The 22,500-nt window shown below is 35.7% G+C and overlaps 2 protein-coding genes across 3 annotated transcripts in view; both read left to right on the plus strand.

The window, feature by feature from the left end:
• Positions 1 to 22,500, plus strand: part of LOC144980147 (pre-mRNA-splicing factor SYF1-like) — a 130,982-nt gene that overhangs the window by 26,855 nt on the left and 81,627 nt on the right. The gene's annotated exons all lie outside the window — the stretch shown is intronic.
• Positions 1 to 22,500, plus strand: part of LOC144980148 (uncharacterized) — a 45,650-nt gene that overhangs the window by 17,986 nt on the left and 5,164 nt on the right. For both annotated transcript variants that reach the window (XR_013646829.1, XM_078927710.1), the window contains exons 7-12: positions 14,663 to 14,729; positions 15,341 to 15,544; positions 17,914 to 18,043; positions 18,679 to 18,867; positions 20,966 to 21,097; positions 22,473 to 22,500. The exon at positions 22,473 to 22,500 is cut by the window's right edge and continues 101 nt beyond it. Coding sequence is in view for 1 of the 2 variants with exons in the window: in XM_078927710.1 (XP_078783836.1) it covers positions 14,663 to 14,729; positions 15,341 to 15,544; positions 17,914 to 18,043; positions 18,679 to 18,867; positions 20,966 to 21,097; positions 22,473 to 22,500 (750 nt within the window). In the remaining variant the exon portion in view is untranslated. The remainder of the gene's footprint in view (positions 1 to 14,662; positions 14,730 to 15,340; positions 15,545 to 17,913; positions 18,044 to 18,678; positions 18,868 to 20,965; positions 21,098 to 22,472) is intronic.

Here is a 22,500-nt window from a genome sequence, read left to right on the forward strand (position 1 = left end):
TTTAATCTGACAAAACCCTCTCCCAGATGGTAAAAGACTAAATTCATGGTATAAAATATGTTTTTTATTGTTGGTAATTGAGAATGCTTTCCTTTCTATTGCTTTTCCATGAATTCTTTCTACTCCATCAAGAGGATGGTTTATTATTTTTGATGCCTCTTTGATAGATTTTGAAATTTTTGATTTATCTTTAAGTCGGCATCCGCCAAACCATATGGTGCAGCCAAACGCAATTACACTCTTAATCAATGAGTCATAAACTCTTAACATAGTTTTCTTCCTTACTTGAAATGTTCTCAATTTCCTTAGGATGCATAATCGTTGGGCAACTTTCTTAGATATTATATTAATATGTTGAGAGAAATTGAAGGAACTATCAATGATTATTCCTAAATATTTAAAATAGTCAACTATCTCAACATCATCTTTACCGATCGTCACACACTTTAAGTCGTTTTTATTTTTTACACCAAACACCTGTTCTTTCGTTTTTTCAACATTTAATCCAAGCTGATTTTGTTTACACCTATCGGTGAATATATTTATTTGTTTGAAATAATTCTTTTCGGTAACTTTATCTTTTAATAAGCCAAGAATAGCAGTATCATCTACATATTTCATTATAAAACAATTTTCAAAGGATGGTCTGCAGTCGGTGGTATATAAGATATACAGGATTGGGGAACTCACGCAGCCTTGGAGACATCCGTTCGACAACGTTCTTTTGTTGGAGATATGTTCACCCAATTTTACACATTGCGGTCTATCGGTCAGAAACTCTTTATACCATTTAATAAGGTAGTTTTGAATATCCATGTTGCACAACTTTTGAAGCAAAATATCTGTGTTCATGGCATTAAAAGCTGACGAAAAGTCGACAAACAGGATTCTGGCGTAATTCGAGGGCGTTTGGTCAAGGTGTATTGAGATCGAATTTGTGGGGGTTAATAGTGTGTCTTTTACACTGAGATGCTGCTGGTATGCAAATTGGTACGGATCTAGCAATTTCAGGTCATAACATTTTTGTAGGAGCTCAGATTTTAAATTGTTTTCTTAACATTTCATTACAAGCGATGAAATGCCACTGGACGGAAGTCGTTCAATTCGGTCGGACAACGCTTTTTTGGAACTGGAACGACAATCGATGTTTTCCAAAGTACTGGCACTGATTGTTCTCGATTGACCTTTGAAATAGTTTTGTATAAGGTATGGCCAGTTGTTGGTGACAGTTTTTCAAAATAGTTCCGGTAATGTTGTCTGGTCCTGGTACTTTATGTTCTTTACATCGCCGGAAGAGGGAGCTTACAGTTTCTTCTTCAACATCTGGAGGTGGCTCATTGTTATTTGACAAACCGTTGTGCACATATGGGAGCCTCTCAAAACGACAGTAAAAATCATTTAATTTGTTGACATAAGTTTTCGTATTTCCTTGTTCGTTTCTTTTGGTCTACTCCTCCCATTTGCTTTATCATCTCCCATGCTTTCCTTGCGCAGCCCGATCTCAGTTGTCGCTCCATTTTGTTTTTGTATTTAATCTTTTCTTCTTTTATTGTATTACTGATCTCCTTTCCCTTTTCAAATTCTAGTTTAATGTCACCACTCATATAGGCCATTTTCTTTTCATTGAGTAAATATTTAAGTCGCTTTGTAACCCATGGCTTATTGTTAGGAAATATCTTAATTTCTTTTTTTTCCGCGCATAAATCCACACAAAATGCAATATAACATGTCACAGTTACGGTCCATTCATCAATACTGTCTCCTTCTACCATCAAGGTCTCCCACCGAGTACAGTCAAAACAGCCGTTCAGTCGTTGGATTGCCTCTTGAGTCCAGATATGGCGATATACTACAGTTGGTTTCTCACTCTTTAATTTAGAGATGTACGTCGGTAATTAGATTCAATAGTCTGATGTCACGTTGCCCAGCAACGGCGAGCAGCCTTGTTCTTATCAAAGAAAATTGGTACTTTTTATTCTTCATGTCGCTAGAACTTTCCATATGTCATGTGACCAGAATGTATAAAAGTCAAAACATGGTCATATTTATAATGTTTTTCTCCTCTTGATACACTTTTATGCTCATCAGAGAAATATTTCATAAGGGCGTCCGCCATTGTTTCGATAGGGCGACCGCCATTGTTCCGATAGTTTAGAGCCAGTTACTAAGTTACTATGAGTCATTACGAAGGAAGTGACGTCACGACTGTTGAAGCCAAATTCGCGGCCATATTGATCTCTTTGGATGTCAACAAATCCTCTTCATGTCTGCGCTGTGGCAAAGCACTTGAAACCGCAGAGCATCTGGTTGAGCGTTGTGTTGTCACGAGGCCACTGGGCTCCTTTGTGACTATACACAAATTATGCGGCAACGAATTCGCTCCTGGATAGATCATCGTAATATTATTGTAATGTGGGACCATTAGAAACTGCTGCTCTTCAGATGGAAACGGCTAATCTTGCTTTATATTATTTATCTTTAAGTCGAGCACTCTTGTGGTTACTTTTTGTACACCCCCATTCTTTATATCAACCACACTACCCAAATATATAAACGACTAGATATCTTAATACCCCCCCCCCCCACACACACACTCCCTTTAATTGGCATACAGGCTGCAGTCAAGTATAACTGATGCGATTAAGATCCCCCTGGTTATTGAGATTAACACCCACAGCAACAACCCGCCTTTGTCTCTTATACAGACACATAACGATGAAAAATATAATAGGGTCCACAAACAACACACAGCTTGAGAGTGTCAATGATGCTTGAAGTGCAGGAAGCTTGGAAAGAACTTCAATGCTTTCATCAGAGAAGCCGGAATATAAGCAAGTAACAGATAATGATATGGCGGTGACTGTATAAGAAACAGATGATCCGAGAGTAATTAATGTAGCTCGCTTTGTTTGCGTTATCACAATTCTAGTTGATGTGTCGGGTACTTTGATTAAATTGACAACAAGAACAAAGCTTATTGCAATCATAACAGTCACGAAAACCAGGAGAACAAATCCGACATAATGTAAAGCGAATCTTTTTGGGAACAGTGCTTTGACTGTACAGTGTGTTGAGTTGTACATGGTAAATCCGATAATAAAATCACCCACAATAACCGACGATGCTATAAAAGACATTATCCAAATCAGACACATCGTGGACCGAACTGTTCTATTTGTGAAAACACGTTTATATGTGTATGGCTTTTGTACGGCGATGACTCTCTCGAAGACCATGAGTATCATCGTTCCCAAACAGGCGAAAAATGTCACGTATAACCCAATATATGGAAATAGACACTGCCACATGTTATACGTCAGTTCAAGGTAAACGGAAAGATCATTGTGGAAAGAGAGTAAGCCTAAGATTATGTTAATCGTGGCCATGTTGTACAGACAACCTCGAAATGTTCGCGTGGTTTCCTTATGCATCCTCGTTGCGATGATGTAGACAATATTGAATAGAACTGCTAGAATGTCGATGATGAGTAAAAGGATATACATTCTGAAAAAAAAAATAGAATAAAATAAACTAGAATATACAGAAATCTATTACTTTATCAAATACCGTTATGTCTTATTAGGTTAGACCAAATATATATATATATATATATATATATATATATATATATATATATATGAAAACATATTCAACGAAACAAAACAAGACTACGAAATGGCACTCAAACAGAGCGGACACACCTCAGCACTGAAATACATAAATTTAATGCACGCCACAACACTAAGACACAACAGAAAAAGGAACATAATATGGTTCAACCCGCCGTTCAACAACGCAATCACTTCAAATATCGGCAAACAGTTCCTTGCACTCATCGATAAACACTTCCCGAAGAACCATAGCCTGCACAAAATAATCAACAGAAACAACGTCAAGATAAGCTACAGCTGTGCACAAAACATGAAACAGATCATTACAACTGCAACAGACAAATCATATCCGAACCCAACAATATCAATAAAAATAAAGAAAACTGCAACTGTAGAAAAAGGACAATTGCCCTCTAAAAGGAAACTGCCAAAATAGCGCCATAGTATACGAAGCCACCATAACCACTGACAACACCGCAGCACAATACATCGGCAGCACAGAACCCCCATTCAAAAAAAGATACAACAATCACAAAGCCTCCATAACACATGGTGGCAAAGCAAAAAGCACCAAATTAGCAATGCACTATCGGGAACATATTAATAAAAACACCAACAATAACCTGGGAGGTCGTCAGACAAAGCAGCCCCTACAGATGCGGTGCTAGAAAATGCAACCTGTGCCTGACAGAGAAACTGGAAATATTATTACACAACCACAGAAACAATAGCACCTTAAACAAAAGATCAGAACTAATGACAATGTGCAGACACTCTAATAAATTCAAGCTCAAAACGCAAAAGGTCAAATAACCCTTCCCCCCTCCCCTCCCTCACCTCCCTTCCCGATTCTATTATACCCCCCCCCCCCCACGCCTCCCCACGCAACCACTTTCCACAACAATATCATACACACACATGTATACACCACACACAACACACACACACACACATTTACACACACACACACACACTCACAATATTAGCAATGAGAGCACACTACAACAATGTCACTACACATCAACACTAATCACCACTACACAACGGAAGCAAGGACATACGGAGTGTAAACACCTCAAAAGGAATACATTTGTTTCCTTCGGACATTATGCCGACTGAAGACGTGGATGAAAGCCACAGAAACGTACGTCTTGGCCATATATAATGTGAGTGACAATATATATATATATATATATATATATATATATATATATATATATATATATATTGAGTGTTGGAGAGTGCTCGATAATGTTGGTTAGAGCTAATATAAACATATAAATGGGGTCACTCACTTATATGTGGCCAAAAATATGGTTCTGTGGCTTCCATCCACGCCGTCAGTCGGCATATTATCCGTAGAATGATTTTTATTCCCTTTGGGATTGATGTTGATATTCTTGCATCCTTACTTCCGTTGTGTATTTCCAGTTTCTCTCTTATGCACAGGTTGCATTTTCTAGCATCGCATCTGTCAGGGCTGCTTTGCCTGTGACAATCTCCCAGGTTATTGTTGGTGTTTTATTAGTGTTTATTTGTTCCCAATAATGCATTGCTAATTTGGTGCTTTTTGCTTTGCTTTCATGTGTTATGGAGGCTTTGTGATTAATGTATCTTGTTTTGAATGGGGGTTCTGGGCTGCCGATGTATTGTGCTGCGGTGTTGTCAGTGGTTATGGTGGCTTTGTATACTATGGCGCTATTTTGGCAGTTTCCTTTTAGAGGGCAATTGTCACTCTTTCTACAACTGCTGTTGTCTTTATTTTTATTGATATTGTTGGGTTCGGATATGACTTGTCTGTTGTGGTTGGTAATAATTTGTTTTATGTTTTGTGCACCGGCTGTAGCTTATCTTGACGTTGTTTCTGTTGATTATTTTGTGCAGGCTATGGTTCTTCGGGAAATGTTTATCAATGAGTGCAAGAAACTGTTTGCCGATATTTGAAGTGATTGCGTCGTTGAAAGGCGGGTTGAACCATATTATGTTCCTTTCTCTGTTTTGTTTTGGTGTTGTGGCGTGCGTTATGTATTTCAGTGCTGAGGTGTGTCCGCTCTGTTTGAGTGCCATTTTGGAAGGAAGGAAGGAAGGAAGGAAGGAAGGAAGGAAGGAAGGAAGGAGGGAAGAAGAAGAAGAAGAAGAAGAAGAAGAAGAAGAAGAAGAAGAAGAAAAGAAGAAGAAGAAGGAAGGAAAAGAAGAAGAAGAAGGAAGAAGAAGAAGAAGAAGAAGAAGAAAGAAGAAGAGAAGAAGAAGAAGAGAAGAAGAAGAAGAAGAAGAAGAAGAAGAAGAAGAAGAAGAAGAAGAAGAAGAAGAAGAAGAAGAAGAAGAAGAAGAAGAAGAAGAAGAAGAAGAAGAAGAAGAAGAAGAAGAAGAAGAAGAAGAAGAAGAAGAGGAAATCACATTGATGAGAAAGATTATATATAAAAATGAAAGACATGTCTCTATTTCTAATCTTGAATTCTTACCTTTATTTACTTCTGCTTATTTTATTTTCGATCTAATAAGGGGAACCCTTTTATAGTCCGTCCCTTTGTTTTGTCCAACACAGCGATCACCATAGCTTTGACACCTTACAGATAATCAATAATAATATTTCTAAGGTTTGATGATTTCCAGAGATCATTCCTTCTCATATGAATATAACGAATAATAATATTTTATTGCATCCAAAAAGGAAATTTTACAGACGTGTTATAATTTACACGATAAGATGAAAAGATAATGGAAATATGATGTATATATAGTCAAGTAGCGGTTCCACAACCACAGCCGCGCTTTATATGAGTAATTTCACCACTGTAAAACGATTTTCTGTGTCTCTCTGTTTTTGTTGAAATAGAGAAAGGGCGACCACTCCTTTCTAACATAATAACTGATGGTCTTAGTGATTGATGCTGGTCATTTAATATTTTAATTATTTTACTAATTCTAAAATTTCTTGTATAAAAGATCTACATCGTCAACATTATTGATATAGTATTTAATGGATTTTTTAAATATTTGAATGTATTTCGTTCCTATGATATTCCAACGTTTCTTGTGATTATAAATAATAATGGAAACTTGAATGTAAGCTTCAATTTAATTACAAAAGCAGATCAACTGAACGTTTTGGTTTCCCCTTTATCAACAAAACAGGATGAATGAAACACCACAGACGAAAAAGATAATGTAATAAAGCTAATGTTTTAAATGATTATTTTTCATCTGTATTTGTTCAAGAAGATACTACAAATACACCAACTTTCAATGTTACAAATCAATTAAATGTCCCAGATTTTTATATTAGACAAGAAGACATACTTGCCAAATTGTTGAATTTAGACGTGACTAAAAGCATGGGACCCGATTCCCTTCATCCCCGTTTACTGAAAGAAGTGACCTTTGAAATATCACAGCCGCTATCAACAATATATAATAAGTCTCTTGAATCTGGTACCTTACCCATTGAATGGAAATAAGCCAATGTTACTGCCATTCATAAAATGGGCAGAAAACTAGATGCTGCAAAATATAGACCCATCATATTAACATGCATACTCTGTAAGGTTATGGAGTCTATCTTGAAAGACCGAATAATGGACTTTCTTGAAAGTCATACGATGCTAAACGATAACCAGCATGGTTTTAGATCAAAGAGATCATGCATTACTCAACTTTTACAGGTGATGGAGGATTTTACCAAGTTAATTGATCATGATCAATGCATTGATGTTGTTTATCTTGATTTCCGCAAGGCTTTTGATTCTGTACCTCATGAGAGATTATTCATTAAACTCAAAGCATATGGATTTAAAGTTGAAGGGAATATATTAACTTGATTAAAGACTTTCTTAATAATCGAATACAAAGAGTCATTGTCAATGGGGTGGGGTCGGATTTTAAGAATGTAATTAGCGGTGTACCCCAAGGAAGCGTATTGGGACCACTTTTATTTCTTTTATATATAAATGATTTACCATGTGGCATAAATTCAGCCTGCAAACTGTTTGCAGACGATACGAAGATCCATAGTACAACTGAACATCATAACATTCTACAAAATGATATATTTTTACTTTTCAAATGGTCTACAACATGGCATTACATTACATGTAGGAAAAATTAATCCATGTCATAATTATTTTACCGATATTTCTATGTCAAATCTACTTTCCGTTGTGACTTATGAAAAGGATGTTGGAGTTACTTTTGATTCACTTTTGAATTTTGATGTACGTATTGATAATTGTGTAAGCCGTGCAAACAGAATGATGGGAATAATATTATATAGAACCTTTATAAGTCTTGATAAAACCACATTTTTATATTTGTATAAATCGCTCGTTCGACCAATTCTAGAATACGGAAATTGCATCTGGAGCCCATTATATAAAATACAATCTATTAGTATTGAAAGTGTACAGAGGAGAGTTACCAAAAAGATTTATACAATACAGTATTTATCTTATAAGGAAAGGTTAGAATTTCTTGACTTACCCAGTTTGAAATATAGAAGAATTCGTGGGGATTTAATTTGAAACAAAGAATGCAAAATCTAAGGATTATTTCAAGGTGTTAGTAGACAGGGAATTATATGATGGGAGATTTATATATGACGAATAATACTTGTTAGCACTGCTGTTGACATGACTTTCAATATTGTATGTATATATTATGCATTATTTTATTATTATGGTTATCTTCTATAAGCGTGTGTATGTGCGTGTGTGTGTGTGTGTGTGTGTGTGTGTGTCCTTTGCATGTCACGGTTAAAGATATATGTTTGTACACCGCATATACATGACTTGACTTGACTTAGATGCCTTTCGCGTCTCGACCGAAAGATCGGGTCGCCTTGGCTGTTTCCAGTATTTCCTGTGTGAGGTGTCTCCAATATTGCCGGTCCTCTGCTAGGGTTCTCAGATTTTCAAGGTCCCCTGCCGTTATGAGACTAATGCTTTGTCCAAGTGTTGTGAGGTTTTTGTTTAGGATCACAGGGAGTGTTGTGATCGGTCTTCCTCTGAAAAGGTTCCCGTGTTTTTGGAAATATCCCGACATGGCTTGGTTAGCTGGTATGTTTTTGTCCCTGCGTAGTATGTGACCGAAAAGTTGCCATCGTTGTTGTAAAATGTCAAGGGAGATTGGTCTTTCTTTTGTGATCTTATAGAGTGATTCATTTGAGATCTTTTTTGGGTATTTGATGTCCAGTACCCTTCTTAGCTGTGTGCGATGGAAGGCATCCAGATATTCTTCTTCGGATTTTGTCTACGCCCAAGTGCCGCAGTTATACAGAAGTACCGGTTTTACAAGAGCACGGTACAGTTTCAGTTTGGTTTTTCTCTTATTTTGTCACCTCTAATCCATACATTGGTGAGTTTACTGAGTGCGGCGTTTGATAGCTGTTTTCTTCTTTGTACATCCTCGGTGTCTCCAATTATTGAGCCGACTTTCTTTGTTCTTTTCCATTCCTCTTTGTTCCTCGATATTGTTGTAAATTCGGTTTTATTGGCATTGACTTGGAGGTTATATTTCATGAGGGTATTTTGTATGATGTCTATATTTGCTGGTGTTGATCCAATAAAATCTACATCATCTGCATAGGCGATTTCTCTAGGGATTGCATTCTCAATATGAGTCGTTGGTTTTGGAATGACTTTTCGAACTTCTTTCAGAGCGTGTTCTAAGTATATTGTGAACAGAATCGGGCTCAGACTATCTCCTTGGGGGTCCCGATGTTACTTTCGAACTGCGTCTGTTTTGTGGCCCCGTATATCCTTGGTTGTATCTTTGTGTTGCTGAGGAGAAATCGGATTATTCGGAGCTCGTCTTCGTCTACTATGTCTCTTAATATCTCCAAAAGTTTTCCTCTGTCGATCGTATCAAAGGCTGCGGACATATCGATTCCGGTTATTGTTATGGATATGTTTTCTTTGAGTGCCTTCGCATATACATGAGTACATTTAAGTTGAAATACCATCTTTACCTCGTGTATCATTATTATTATCTTCTTCCATTCAGGATGAAGATTGTATGGCTGTCTTTTAAGTAACATGGGTTTTAGAGGGAAGCAGGGAGGGATTTTTGAAGTAATCAGTCAAATGGGCTTGTTTGCAAATGGTTGGTAGGGAGTTCCAAAGTCGATGGTGGAGGGGAAGGAAGAGCAATGATAATGGTTTCTTCTTGTTTATTACTTCCTGGTAAAAGTGCCAGTCGACTGAAATATATTGAGACTGGAGTCACGATATATAACCCTTCAAGACGACGTGCACTTATTTGTAGGTCTGATAACTCAATACCTTATGGGCTGATTGTTGTAATGGAAATCTAAAAGTAATAATAAAAAAATGATGCAAAAGTTGTCCATTACAACAATGTGTTTAACAAGGTCCATAAGTCAGACCTGCATCAAAACTATCACCGTACTTCCTATTTCACCGCGACCATTGGATTTTGGTTCACAAACCCTCGCGATGTCAGGCAGGTTTTTTTTTTTTGTTTTTTTTAAGGTGGGTGGGGGGGGGGGGGGGGGGTTGGTTGTTCGTTTTATTTTAACACTCTCTCCTCTTTGTCAGGATATACCCCAAAACTTCATACCCAAACAACACTCAAAGAAAAAAAACATTTTTCCCTCATTCCCAATACAAAATCAGTAAGTTTATGCTATACATTATTTTTTTTTCTTTTTGTTTTTTGGCAAACCGAGCTCGACAAGACAACGTTAACTTTTTACAACAATAACATTCACAAAAAGAGAAATATTTATATACATTTTGTGATATACAAAAGACATCAGAACGAATAAAATGTTGGCTATAGTCTATGGTACGTGTCTGGCTATGTGATCTTGTGGTATGACACTGGCATTCAGATGGGAAGGTCCTTGGAAAAGACTCTTTACTCACATTCTCTCATCGTACTCTGGGGTTATGGATGTTTCACTGGGTTGTGTAATTTGTAGTGAGCAATTAGAACGTTTTATATGTGCAAGCATGTGTTGAAGAGTTCTCTCTTTCCAAATACTGTGGCGTGTAGTAGGAGGAATTAGGTTTTAAAAACCAATTGAATTGTGCAAAGGGTTGAAAACATGAAAATTACATATGTTGTAGAGTATGAAAAACCCTGTAATCTATGATATAAAACCACTAAGAGAGATCAGTATTAGTTGAGATACAAGATTTTTAAGATTGGAAAATTTTGAAATGGACGACAAAAGAATTCGTTAATTCCTAATGTGTAAACATTCAAAACAAGGTGACCCAATGTTGTTTTACGTCATCCTTGGATTCTCATTGGTGACTAATTTTAGCGTCAAACCGGATGTTTTCCTTTCCCTAAACTTTCGATTCACGAACTACCGAAATTGTGTAGTCGTTAATCTTATTCAATTTTGCTAGTTTAGAGGGATTTCTATCTGGCATGAGTTTTTATAAGAAATAGATCAACTACACTAATAAAGACGGACAGACAAACAGACTCGCAGAATACAGCTCGATTAAATGCCGGCAACCGGTGTTGTCTCCCCCCCCCCCTTCCCCTAATTATTTTTTCTGTTATATCTGGCGGAAAGTACTTTGCGATAGTCTAACGACCTATGAAAATGGTATCATACAATTGCTATTGTCCGTTTCTGGCTATAGAAACCGGGATAAACTTGATGACAGTATGGAGTCGGCATACCTATAAAATTGTATTAGAACGCTATGACTATCGTCACCATTATGATGATGATCATCATCGTCATCATCTTCATCATTATCATCATGATAATTATCAATCGTTACTATGCAGTGTTTTGTCAAACTTTGGACGTTTCGTTATTGACAGCATGGTGACAATGGGAGCATGTTCTATCTGTCCGTGTGTGTCCTTGAGTAAGGCACTGCACACAAATGGCTTGCTCGTTCGGGTATAATTGAGTGCTCGGCTAAAAGCACCCGCGACTGTTCTATCTGTTGTTGTCAAAAAATGTTCTGATTGCTTGTTTTGTATGAAATAGGTCTTACGTGTCTTGCTTGTGAACCATTGTGCAGTCGATGTAGCGTTTTTAAACTGTAGCATTAGTTGTGTATTCCACGTGAAATTCTCATAATTGATAATTGAATATTGTTAGATCTTTAAAAGAAAGAAAGAAAGAAAGTATAGGGATGATAGATAGATAGATAGATAGATAGATAGATAGATAGATAGATAGATAGATAGATAGAGAGATAGATAGATAGATATATAGATAGATAGATAGATAGAGAGAAAGAAGACAGAAAGAAAGAAAGAAAGAGAGAGAGAGAGAGAGAGAGAGAGAGAGAGAGAGAGAGAGAGAGAGAGAGAGAGAGAGGGGGTGGAAGAATATAAAATATGACTAAAAAAGGAATGCGTTTGCATGTTTTCAGAAATAATGACAATGATGGGACACGTTTTTCGTATGTCAACTAGATAACACCACGCGAACGTCTCATGCTTCAACCATCCAGGAATACATACGCTACACTTCCTACAATATTTTGTTATGTGTTTTCAACGTTCCTTTTATTGCTGACGAAGGTTTTTTCCCTGAAACGTCCAGTGTCTGTACTGTTCTCACCCGAAGCCACTTGTTATCTACTGTAAATGGTGATCAATATATATTTAAATTATTGAACGCAAATTGTATTCTCGTTGTTATTTTCCTTGGATAAGTAATGCTATATAGGGAAAAATGTTAAAACGCACTGTTATAATAAATTGCGAGAGTGGTTCTATAGCAGGTGCCATTTAAATGGGTCTTAGCTACCTGTATGCAAATTTTCATGCTTTCAATCCCAATGTGCATTGTTTCAGCCTAATTTCCCCTAATACTATGAATATGACGAGAATATATGTATTTACTCAGTTATTTCCCTTGTTTAATATAGCTGTAATAGGGACAATTTAAGGCCTTAAACCGAAACGTTATGATTGATTGTGGTTCTATAGCAGATGGGTTTTTAATGGGTCTTGGTAATCTGTATGCAAATTTTCATACTTTCAACCCGACATTGTATGGTTTTAGCCTAATTCCCCCCTAGTAGTGTTTGAATTTTATTTTTACAATGTGAAATTTCTCTTCTAGACATAGACGTCTAAGTTGCATTTGTATTTGTGTTTACTCAGTAACTTTTTGTTGTTGTATTTGTCTTTCTTGCTTTGTCTGGCACTGTTTCATACATAATTACAAATCTGTATCTTAGACCAATGCCTCCTCCCTAATTTGGCACCTTAATATTTTATTTCTAGTTAAGGTAATTTAACAATTATATAACTCTCTCAAGAACTAACGCTAGGGCGTAATTTTAGTTTTTATATTTATGTACAATAAAATAAAGTATTGAATGATAATTTAGACACTAAAAAAAGGTTTTGTCATCACGGCCCCTTGATGTACCAACAATAGTCTTGGTGTCGTCTTTAAGTCTTAACTGTGAATACGTTGTGTGGGTTGTTTTCATCCATACATGTCCCAGGGCTTGATTCCCCACAGCTGTCAGCTGATTGTGTAGGCCGTTAGAAAAAGGTTATAGCTCAGCAGTAGCATCCAGAGATGGGTGATGCATGGAACGGTTATAGTGGGTAGAATTTACAGCGCCTACGGGGACTAAAATGTATGTACACATGTTAGTTTTCTTTTGCCGCTCCAGTTTTTCGGTTTGATGTCGGCCGAGTAACGGACTAAACATATTGTAACGAGATTGTAATGGTATTGTAAAGGGACAAACTTAAAAGAGACATAATATTTTAATAAGATTTAAAATAATATATAATAGTTTTATATCATATATTGCGCTCCGCAACCTCAAATCAGAGCGGAGTCAGATGCGCAATATAAATCTTTATCGTTATTATGAATTATTATAATCGTTACAAATTACTTTTGTAATTATTATAATCATTACAAATTAGTATTATAATTATTGTCACCATAAACACCATCGGTATCACTATCGGTATCGCTATCATTATAACAGTCAAAACCTGGAACTTATTGAAAACTTAAATTCCCAGGTTTGAGAGTTTTTGATTTGACGATTTGAAAGTTTTTGACAAGATGAAGTCGATCGATATTTGAAGGAAGAGTGTTTGGGCAAAATTAGAAAAATGTGTTTTCGATTACGGCAATGTAACAATTGTAAGAAGTCGTTTTAAATTTGTCCAAAAACCATGTAACTGCTTCAAATAATAAGTATGTCATGTAAGCAAAAGTATAAAGAAAATGTAGAGAGTAAATGAAATGATTAATTTTATACCGTTCTCAAGTCACTTTTGGACACCTTCTAGAAGCGAGAGACGATAGTGTAAATTTATGATACATTTGACACTTTTCCCATGTCAATAAAAGATGCAGAAGTTGCAATTGGATGCAATAGTCTGATGTCACGTCGCCCAGCAACGGCGGCCATCGTGGTGCTAAACAAAGAAAATCGGTACTTTTTATTCTTCACGCTGGCTAGAACTTTTCATATGTCTTGTGATCAGAATTTGTAAAAGTCAAAACATGATCAGATATATTATGTTTTTTTTTCCCTCTGGATACGCTTTTATGCTCGTCGGAGAAATACTTTATAAGGGCGTCCGCCATTGTTCGGATAGTTTAGAGCCAGCGAGGGAAGTGACGTTACGACTGTTGAAGCGTATTGCTGAGTCAAGAAAAACAAATCTCAACATAAACTGTCTCGATTTGAGGTCAACCCGACCTTGGGCGCAGTATACACCTAATCACCTGAGCACTCTTAGTTTTGAATGAAAAATAAAAAATTTGCTCCACGAATGGGCGAGTAAAGGAAAACAAAGATACAAAGAAACTGGCTCGATTTGAAGCCAATTTGGACTTGATCGCCGTATTCTGCCGTGCTCTGGAAAAACCCACGTTTTAAAATTTGGCCAGAAAACTCATCCTTCAAATATCGATCGATTTAAATGACCGTCATTATGGCAAAACACTCTCAAATCTGGGACTTCGCGAAGTGCACTGGGTTATTCCTGTCTTCCCATGGAATTGACCCTAGAGACAAATTTCCCCTATGGGATGAATAAAGGGAATTTTATTATTTTTTTAAAATCAGATGTTACTCACGTGTAGGCATGGTGGGAGGAGCTCAAACAGTTGGACTGGCACCAAATTGTAGACACGTAAGTCCTATTTAGGATTTCCTTAGAGCATCAATACGCCTACTTTGATAAACCCTCGTGCCTAAACTTTAAAACTACTATCTATGCTTATAATTTTGAGGAGTTATTATGCAGTATAAAACTTTATTAAAACTACCATCATCATCATCATCATCATCATCATCATCATCATCATCATCATCATCATCATCATCATCACATATATATCATCAATTCATTATTATTATTATATATTATTATTATTATATATTATTATTATTATTATTATTATTATTATTATTTATTATTATTATTATTATTATATTATTATTATTATTATTATTATTATTATTATTAATTATTATTATTATTATTTTATTATTATTATTATTATTATTATTATTATTATTATCATCATCATTATTATGAATATCATTACTACTATTACCAAGCTGTTGCATTCATTTTTATACATGTAATATCATTTTTTACAGTTCACAGCTTATTATTCGTTTCTTTCTTTGTTTCTTTTTGTTCTGTGCGGCTATTTTGCTCTAAATACATAAAATCTCGTGTGTTTTTTTAAAAAAAATTTTCTTATTGTTTTGTTTTGTTTTTTCACCTACCTATAGAAAGGTGTGATAATTCACGAGATCGGCCACGCTCTTGGGCTACATCACGAACAGACACGGCCTGACCGGGATAACCACGTGAGAATTCTGAGACAGAACATTGCGTCCAGGGTCTACTACAACTTCCAGAAGAACACCTGGAACACGATCTTGAACATGGGGATCCCGTACGACTACACCAGTATTATGCATTACGGGAAGACGGTTCGTCCTATTATATTTATATTATGTCACAAAGAAATAATGAATATAACAGTAACAGCTTCAATTATTTATTTTTTTTGTTAAAAAAGACAAAACAAACAAAAAAACAACCAAGAAAAAAAAATAATAAAAAATAAAAACACGGAACGTTTCAGGCTCAAACCATTCTTCAGATTTGAAGACGGTTCGTATAGTTGTGCAATAAACTAAGAGTGAATATAAAAGTTTCCAAAATAATTTTTAAAATGAACAAAATACTAATCACGGAACGAGCTAACAGCGATAGTGATAAAAAAAAACCCCAATAAAAACATAAATAAATTGCTTAAAACACCAGATTGACGGCAATATTTTCCATTTTTTTATTGTTTGTTGTTGTTGTTGTTGTTATTGTTCTTGACTGAAGAAAGTTTTTGAGTCCGAAACGTTCCGTATTTGGTCCTTTTTTGTTGTGTTTTTTTAATTATTGTTTTTTTCTATTTATTAATTTTCATTTTTTTTGAAGTTGTTATATTTATTTTTAGTTTTTAGTTTTTGCTTTTAACAGTCTACAGCTTATTTATTCATGTCAAAGGTGTGTCATACTTGTCATACCTACTTTACTCTTTGGTGCTTGATCAGCACATAAGGCCGACACGGTGGAACGCCATCTTTCTCGGTTGGGGGCCAAGGCTATGTTTGTCATCTGTCACCAACACAAAAACCACGAGCTTTCATTTCTCTTTCGATGCTCTTCCTCCAGGTCTCCAGCGGGGCGGCCCCTTCTTCTCTTTCCCTGGATGAGGGGGGGGGGGGGGCGGTCCACCTGAGGGATATCCTGGGATTGGCACTCGGATCCGTTCTAAGGACATGTCCAGGCCATAATGTCCAGCTTCTGTAAAAAGGAGAAGGTGGAAAGTTGTGTCATATCGCCCCAAAACAGTATTCCTTCGGTGTGAACCACATGCCAATGAGGGTTTTAGGAAATACAAATCAATAGTTTGTTTGTTTTTTAAAATCTTTCTTATTGATGCTATGAGTTTAGATAAAATATTCACAACATCCACCTGTTGGATATAAGGTACCAACTAATTTGCGTATTAAAATATGACGAATCGCACCAGAGCGAACGCTGCCATACACACAGATGAAGTGAAAAACGAGAACGTTGTTGTTGATAAAGATGAAGACGACGTTTAATAGATAATGGACGATTGAAGAAAACGATGCAGTGGAATAACAGGACATCGGTAGAAAAACATGTAGAGTAGAAGTTTACAGTAGTAGCATGTATGGCAGGTCAAATTTTTGGTGCGTTAAGTTTTCGAAAATGTGAGGACAATCCATTATAGGAAATAACATGGGCTATAACCCGAAACTTGCAAGAAAATATAGAAAAGAATATTTTAAAATATGCAGTTAAAACTGCCTAGATGAAAATTGAGAGGGTTACAACCTTCACTTTCAACCTTTGGAGAGAGACTGACCAACAATGTTGAATCAGTTTACCAATACTCATTAAAGGCGCGAAAATGTTATATCAGTTCACACCATAAATACTAATAATAATGACGATCGTGGAAATAATTATAAATAACAACAAGTTATAACAATAAAGCATCGTGTGACGACTACTGACAAAGAGTGACAACTTAGCAACGAGCAATACAAAACAATCAAGAAAAACAATTCTGGTCTAACCAAAACACCAACCAACACACAAAACACTAAACCAACACTAGATTTTCCGGGATTTGTATGTGCTCTATGCGGTCTCTGAATCGGAAGGTCCGGAATCGCGGCGATGGGGGGTTGAATCTGCGACCATACCGGTACGATAACTCCGCCTGGCTATGCAATCGATGCCATCCACCACTCCAAAAAGTGGTTTCAATCGTCATGTCTATCCCTGAGCCCCTCGCCCCACTTCTTGAGGTCATGGGTTCAAGACACACATCTCCGCGAAGTTTGTTTACAAGCCAACAGTAATGCTAAAGCTTAAGCTCCGATATTGGGGTTGAATATTAATTCAGAAAAGTGAGTGGAGCAGACACTTATGTTTAAAATTACAGACATGAAGTGAGTAGAAATGTACCAGAAGACAATAGAGAATATAAATTCCCATAACACCAAAATGTCGCCTTTATCAATCGCCAGGATTCAATTCTGTCTGTCATACCACTAGACCACATAGGCGCACTGGCCAACGGGCGTTTAACGATTCAGAACAAGGATTCCAACTACAGAATATATCTCTTTTTTTTTTCTTTCTTGTAGACAGTATAAATGTGTACCAATAAGATGGTCCAACATAATTCATTTAACGTTTTTACTGTTGACTATGTCAAAGCATAGGATAGCACCAAAATGTGAGTATTTTCTTATTCCAGGCCTTCACAACCAACGGAGGTTTGACCATTCAGACCATTGACCCCAAGTATCAGAATGTCATTGGAAACAGACATGCACTCAGCTTTAGAGATATCAAATCCATCAATATTATGTACAACTGTAAAAGACGTAAGGACATGCCCAATATTTCTTGAAGAATACATCACTGTCATCACCACCACCACCATCATCATCATCATCATCATCATCATCATCATCATCATCATCATCATCATCATCATCATCATCATCATCATCATCATCATCATTATCAACAACAACAACAACAACACCAGTATCGTCGTCGTCGTCCTTCTTCTTCTCCTTTTCCTTTCCCCTCTTCTTCTTCTTCTTCTTCTTCTTCTTCTTCTTCTTTTTCTTCTTCTTCTTCTACTACTACTACTACTACTACTACTACTACTACTACTACTACTACTACTACTACCTACTACTACTACTACTACTACTACTACCACTACTACTACTACTACTACTACTACTACTACTACTACTACTACTACTACTACTACTACTACTACTACTACTACTACTACTACTAACTACTACTACTACTACTACTACTATACTACACTACTACTAACATACTACTACTACTACTACTACTATACTTACTACTACTACTACTACTACTACTACTACTACTACTACTACTACTACTACTACTACTACTACTACTACTACTACTACTACTACTACTTGATACTACTACCCATTCACTAATCGCTTTGTCTTGTTCCCTTCAGATACTCGTGGCTGCACCAAAACCGATGCAGACTGTCCCGGCGAGGGTTTCGTCGGAAAGGACTGCACATGTTGGTGCCCGGGGGGTAGTCTACAAAGACCCACGAAGACTTGCACTGGGACCACAACTGGTGGAGGTAGAGCGACCACAGTTGCCCCCGTGACTCAGAGACCAACGCAGAGACCAACAGGTGAGGCTTGATTTGTCAAAGAGGGCGGTGGGGGCTGCACCTTTGTGCGGTAGTAGTAGTAGTAGTAGTAGTAGTAGTAGTAGTAGTAGTAGTAGTAGTAGTAGTAGTAGTAGTAGTAGTAGTAGTACATATTTGATGCAGTTCTGCCATGTTCAGTTAAGATGGTTTGTGCGGTTAGGTCGTGGTCTTGTGGTATGACACTCGCTTTCGGATCGGAAGGTCCTGGTTTCGAGCCTTGCTCGGCACATAGTTCAGTCCTTGGGGAAGGCTCTTTATTCACATTCTCACCGTACTCAGGGGCAAAATGAGTACCTGGCCGTTAACAGCGTTGTCTCTTTCCGAAAAAATTGTAATATCGTCAAACAGGCGTCATGTCCCGTCCTACATGTTAAATGTTGCTGTTGCCCAGGGAACCCTTGTGAAGCGCTTTGAGTACGTTTAGTGGATATTGCGTTGTACAAAAGCTCAAAAAAGCTCATGAAGCCAGATATCGTGAAAATTCAAACGAAAAGGTGATAATGGAAAGGCTCCGGTGGGACCATGGACGTTTGGGGTCCCCCTTTATATAATAAATAAATAAAATGAAATCAATTTCCCTTCATTTATCCCATAGGGGAAATTCGTCTTTAGTGTCTAATTCAAGGGAAGACTGGAATAACCCAGGTGTCAGCCGCAGTGCAGCAGTGCAAAGTCAGTTTGGGTGAGGAGGCTTGCTCAAGAACAAACAACGAGGCGGCAAGGGGACTCGATCTCCATACCCAAAGACCTACAATGTTACGTGCTGCATCACAACGACCCGCTACACTCGTAACCTCGGTCAGATTTTTTTTCTAGATCTGAATGTGTATGAAACAGACAAAGCAAGAGATGAAAATACAAGAAAAACAATAACTATCACAAAAAATCAGCCTGCCCCGACTAGGGATTGAGCCTCAGACCTTCTGATTACCGGTCAGACGTGCTAGCATCACACCACAGAGGCTGCTCGATAGTTGGGACGATTTCATGTCTATATTCCTTACAAGAAAGTGTAGCAAAAAAAAATATGCGTTTGTCCGTTTAAAGCTCTAGAAACCGGGATAAACTCCCAGGCTTTTTTGGTCTTATGCCTCTGAAGAACTACTTATCATGATTTGGTGCATATGGGTTTGTTGATTTTTTAAATTATTATCTATGGGAATCAGAAGTCGTGACGTCACACATTCCACTCTTCCGAGATATTTAGGCATATTCTTATGTCTGGGGAGGGGGGGGGGGGGGGGATGTTAAAGAGCGAGGATGGATGATCTTTATTGACGATCAGCATTTATCTAGGCAAGAAAACAAGGTGCCATCACTCTGAATTCAGAACATTTGCACAAGGAATGTATATCCAACCCTCCCGAGAACTAGTTTCACACTTCCAAGGAGATTGGAACCAGTATTTTGACATCACACTATCGCTCCCTTTTTCTTACATTGCCAAAATCTCAACATTTATATTATTTCTACTTTTCATTTTGTGCTCCGATGTGGTCTTGTGATATGACACTCGCTTTCGGATAGGAAGGTCCTGGGTTCGAACCTCGCTCCTTGGAAAAGACTCTTTACTCACATTCTCTCACCGTACTCAGGTACCTGGCCGTTAACAGCGTTGTCTTTGTCGGAAAAAAATTGTAATATCGCCGAACAGGCGTCATGTCTCGTTCTATATGTTACGTGTTGCTGTTGGTCGGCGAACCTATGTAAATCACGTTTAGTGGATATTGCGCTATATAAAGGCTCTTTTTAAAAAAATTTTGATTTTAAACACATGGAAGGGTCCTACTAATCACCAAGTTTGCATCCAGCCCCCGGAGGACTTGTTTCACACTTCCAATGAGATTGGTACCAGTGTCTTGTCATCACACTTTTATTCCCAATTTGACATACTCATTCCTTTGAATTGTTTTAGGTTGTCAGGATAATTATCCTTCATATACTAGGTGGGCCAGATCAATAAGTATGAATCCAACTCTCCACAGGACATGTTTCACACTTCCAAGGAGATTGGTAACAGTGTCTTCACATCACACTTCTATTCCCTATTTGACATTCTTATTCCTTTGAATTATTTCAGGTTGTCAGGATAATCATCCTTCGTGTACAACGTGGGCCAGAAGAGGCGAATGTCGAGCTAACCCCGGTTACATGCACTTGAATTGCAAACGATCTTGTAACACGTGTGGTGGGACTACCGGAGGGGGCAGCAGTGAGTGTTTTAGACTGACAATAAAATACTTGATAAATAAAATAGATACGACTTTCTCATCATAATTATAACCCGTTCTGCATTATAACTGCTAGAAAAAAGGTGAATAATAATAAAGATATTGATAATGATCATGGTGATGATGATGATGATGATGATGATGATGATGATGATGATGATGATGATGATGATGTGATGATGATGATATACTAATATAATAATATATAATAATAATAATAATAATAATAAATATAATATAAAATAATATGATAAAATAATAATAATAATAATAATAATAATAATAATAATAATAATAATAATAATAACAATAATAATGGTAATAATAATAATAAATAATAAATAATAATAATAATAATTAATAATTAATAATAAATATGGTAATATAATAATATAATAAATAATAATAATAATAAATAATAATAATAATAATAATAATAATAAATAATATAATAATAATATAATAATAATAATAATAATAATAATAATAATATAATAATAATAATAAATAATAATAATAATAATAATAATATAATAATAATAATAATAATAATAATAATAATAATAATTAATATAATAATAATAATAATAATAATAATAATAATAATAATAATAATAATAATAATAATAATAAAATAATAATAATATAATAATAATAATATAATAATTAATAATAATAAATAATATATAATAATAATAATAATAATAATAATAATAATAATTAATAATAATAATATAAATATAATAATAATAATAATAATAATAATAATAATAATAATAATAATAATAATAATAATAAATAATAATATGAGTAATAATAATAATAATAATAATAATATAATAATATAATATATAATAGTATATAATAATATAATAGTATAATAATAGATAATAATAATATAGTATAAGTATATATAATATAATAATATTATATATATATAATTATAATATAATAATAATAATAATATATAATATAAATATATAATATATATGTAATATAGTAGTAGTAGTAAGTAGTAGTAGTATAGTAGTAGTATGTAAGTAGTAGTAGTATAGTAGTAGTATAGTGTAGTATAGTAGTAGTAGTAGTAGTATAGTAGTAATAGTAGTATAGTATAGTAAGTATGTTTTATGATGTATATATTATAGTAGAATATATAGTAGTAGTTAGTAGTAGTAGTAGTAGTAGTATAGTAGTATAGATTAGTAAGTAGTAGTAAGTTAGTAGTGTAGTAGTATATAGTAGTAGTTATATGTATATAGTAGTGTGTAAGTAAGATGTATAAGTTATGTACTGTATGTAATATTATTATTATCATAACCATCATCATCATCATCATCATCATATTATCTATAGGACAATGCAGAGATTATCAATACAACTG

Source organism: Berghia stephanieae, chromosome 9, assembly GCF_034508935.2.
Source record: "Berghia stephanieae isolate SIO BIC M18660-M18661 chromosome 9, UCSD_Bste_1.3, whole genome shotgun sequence".
Taxonomy (NCBI): Eukaryota; Metazoa; Mollusca; class Gastropoda; order Nudibranchia; family Aeolidiidae; genus Berghia; species Berghia stephanieae.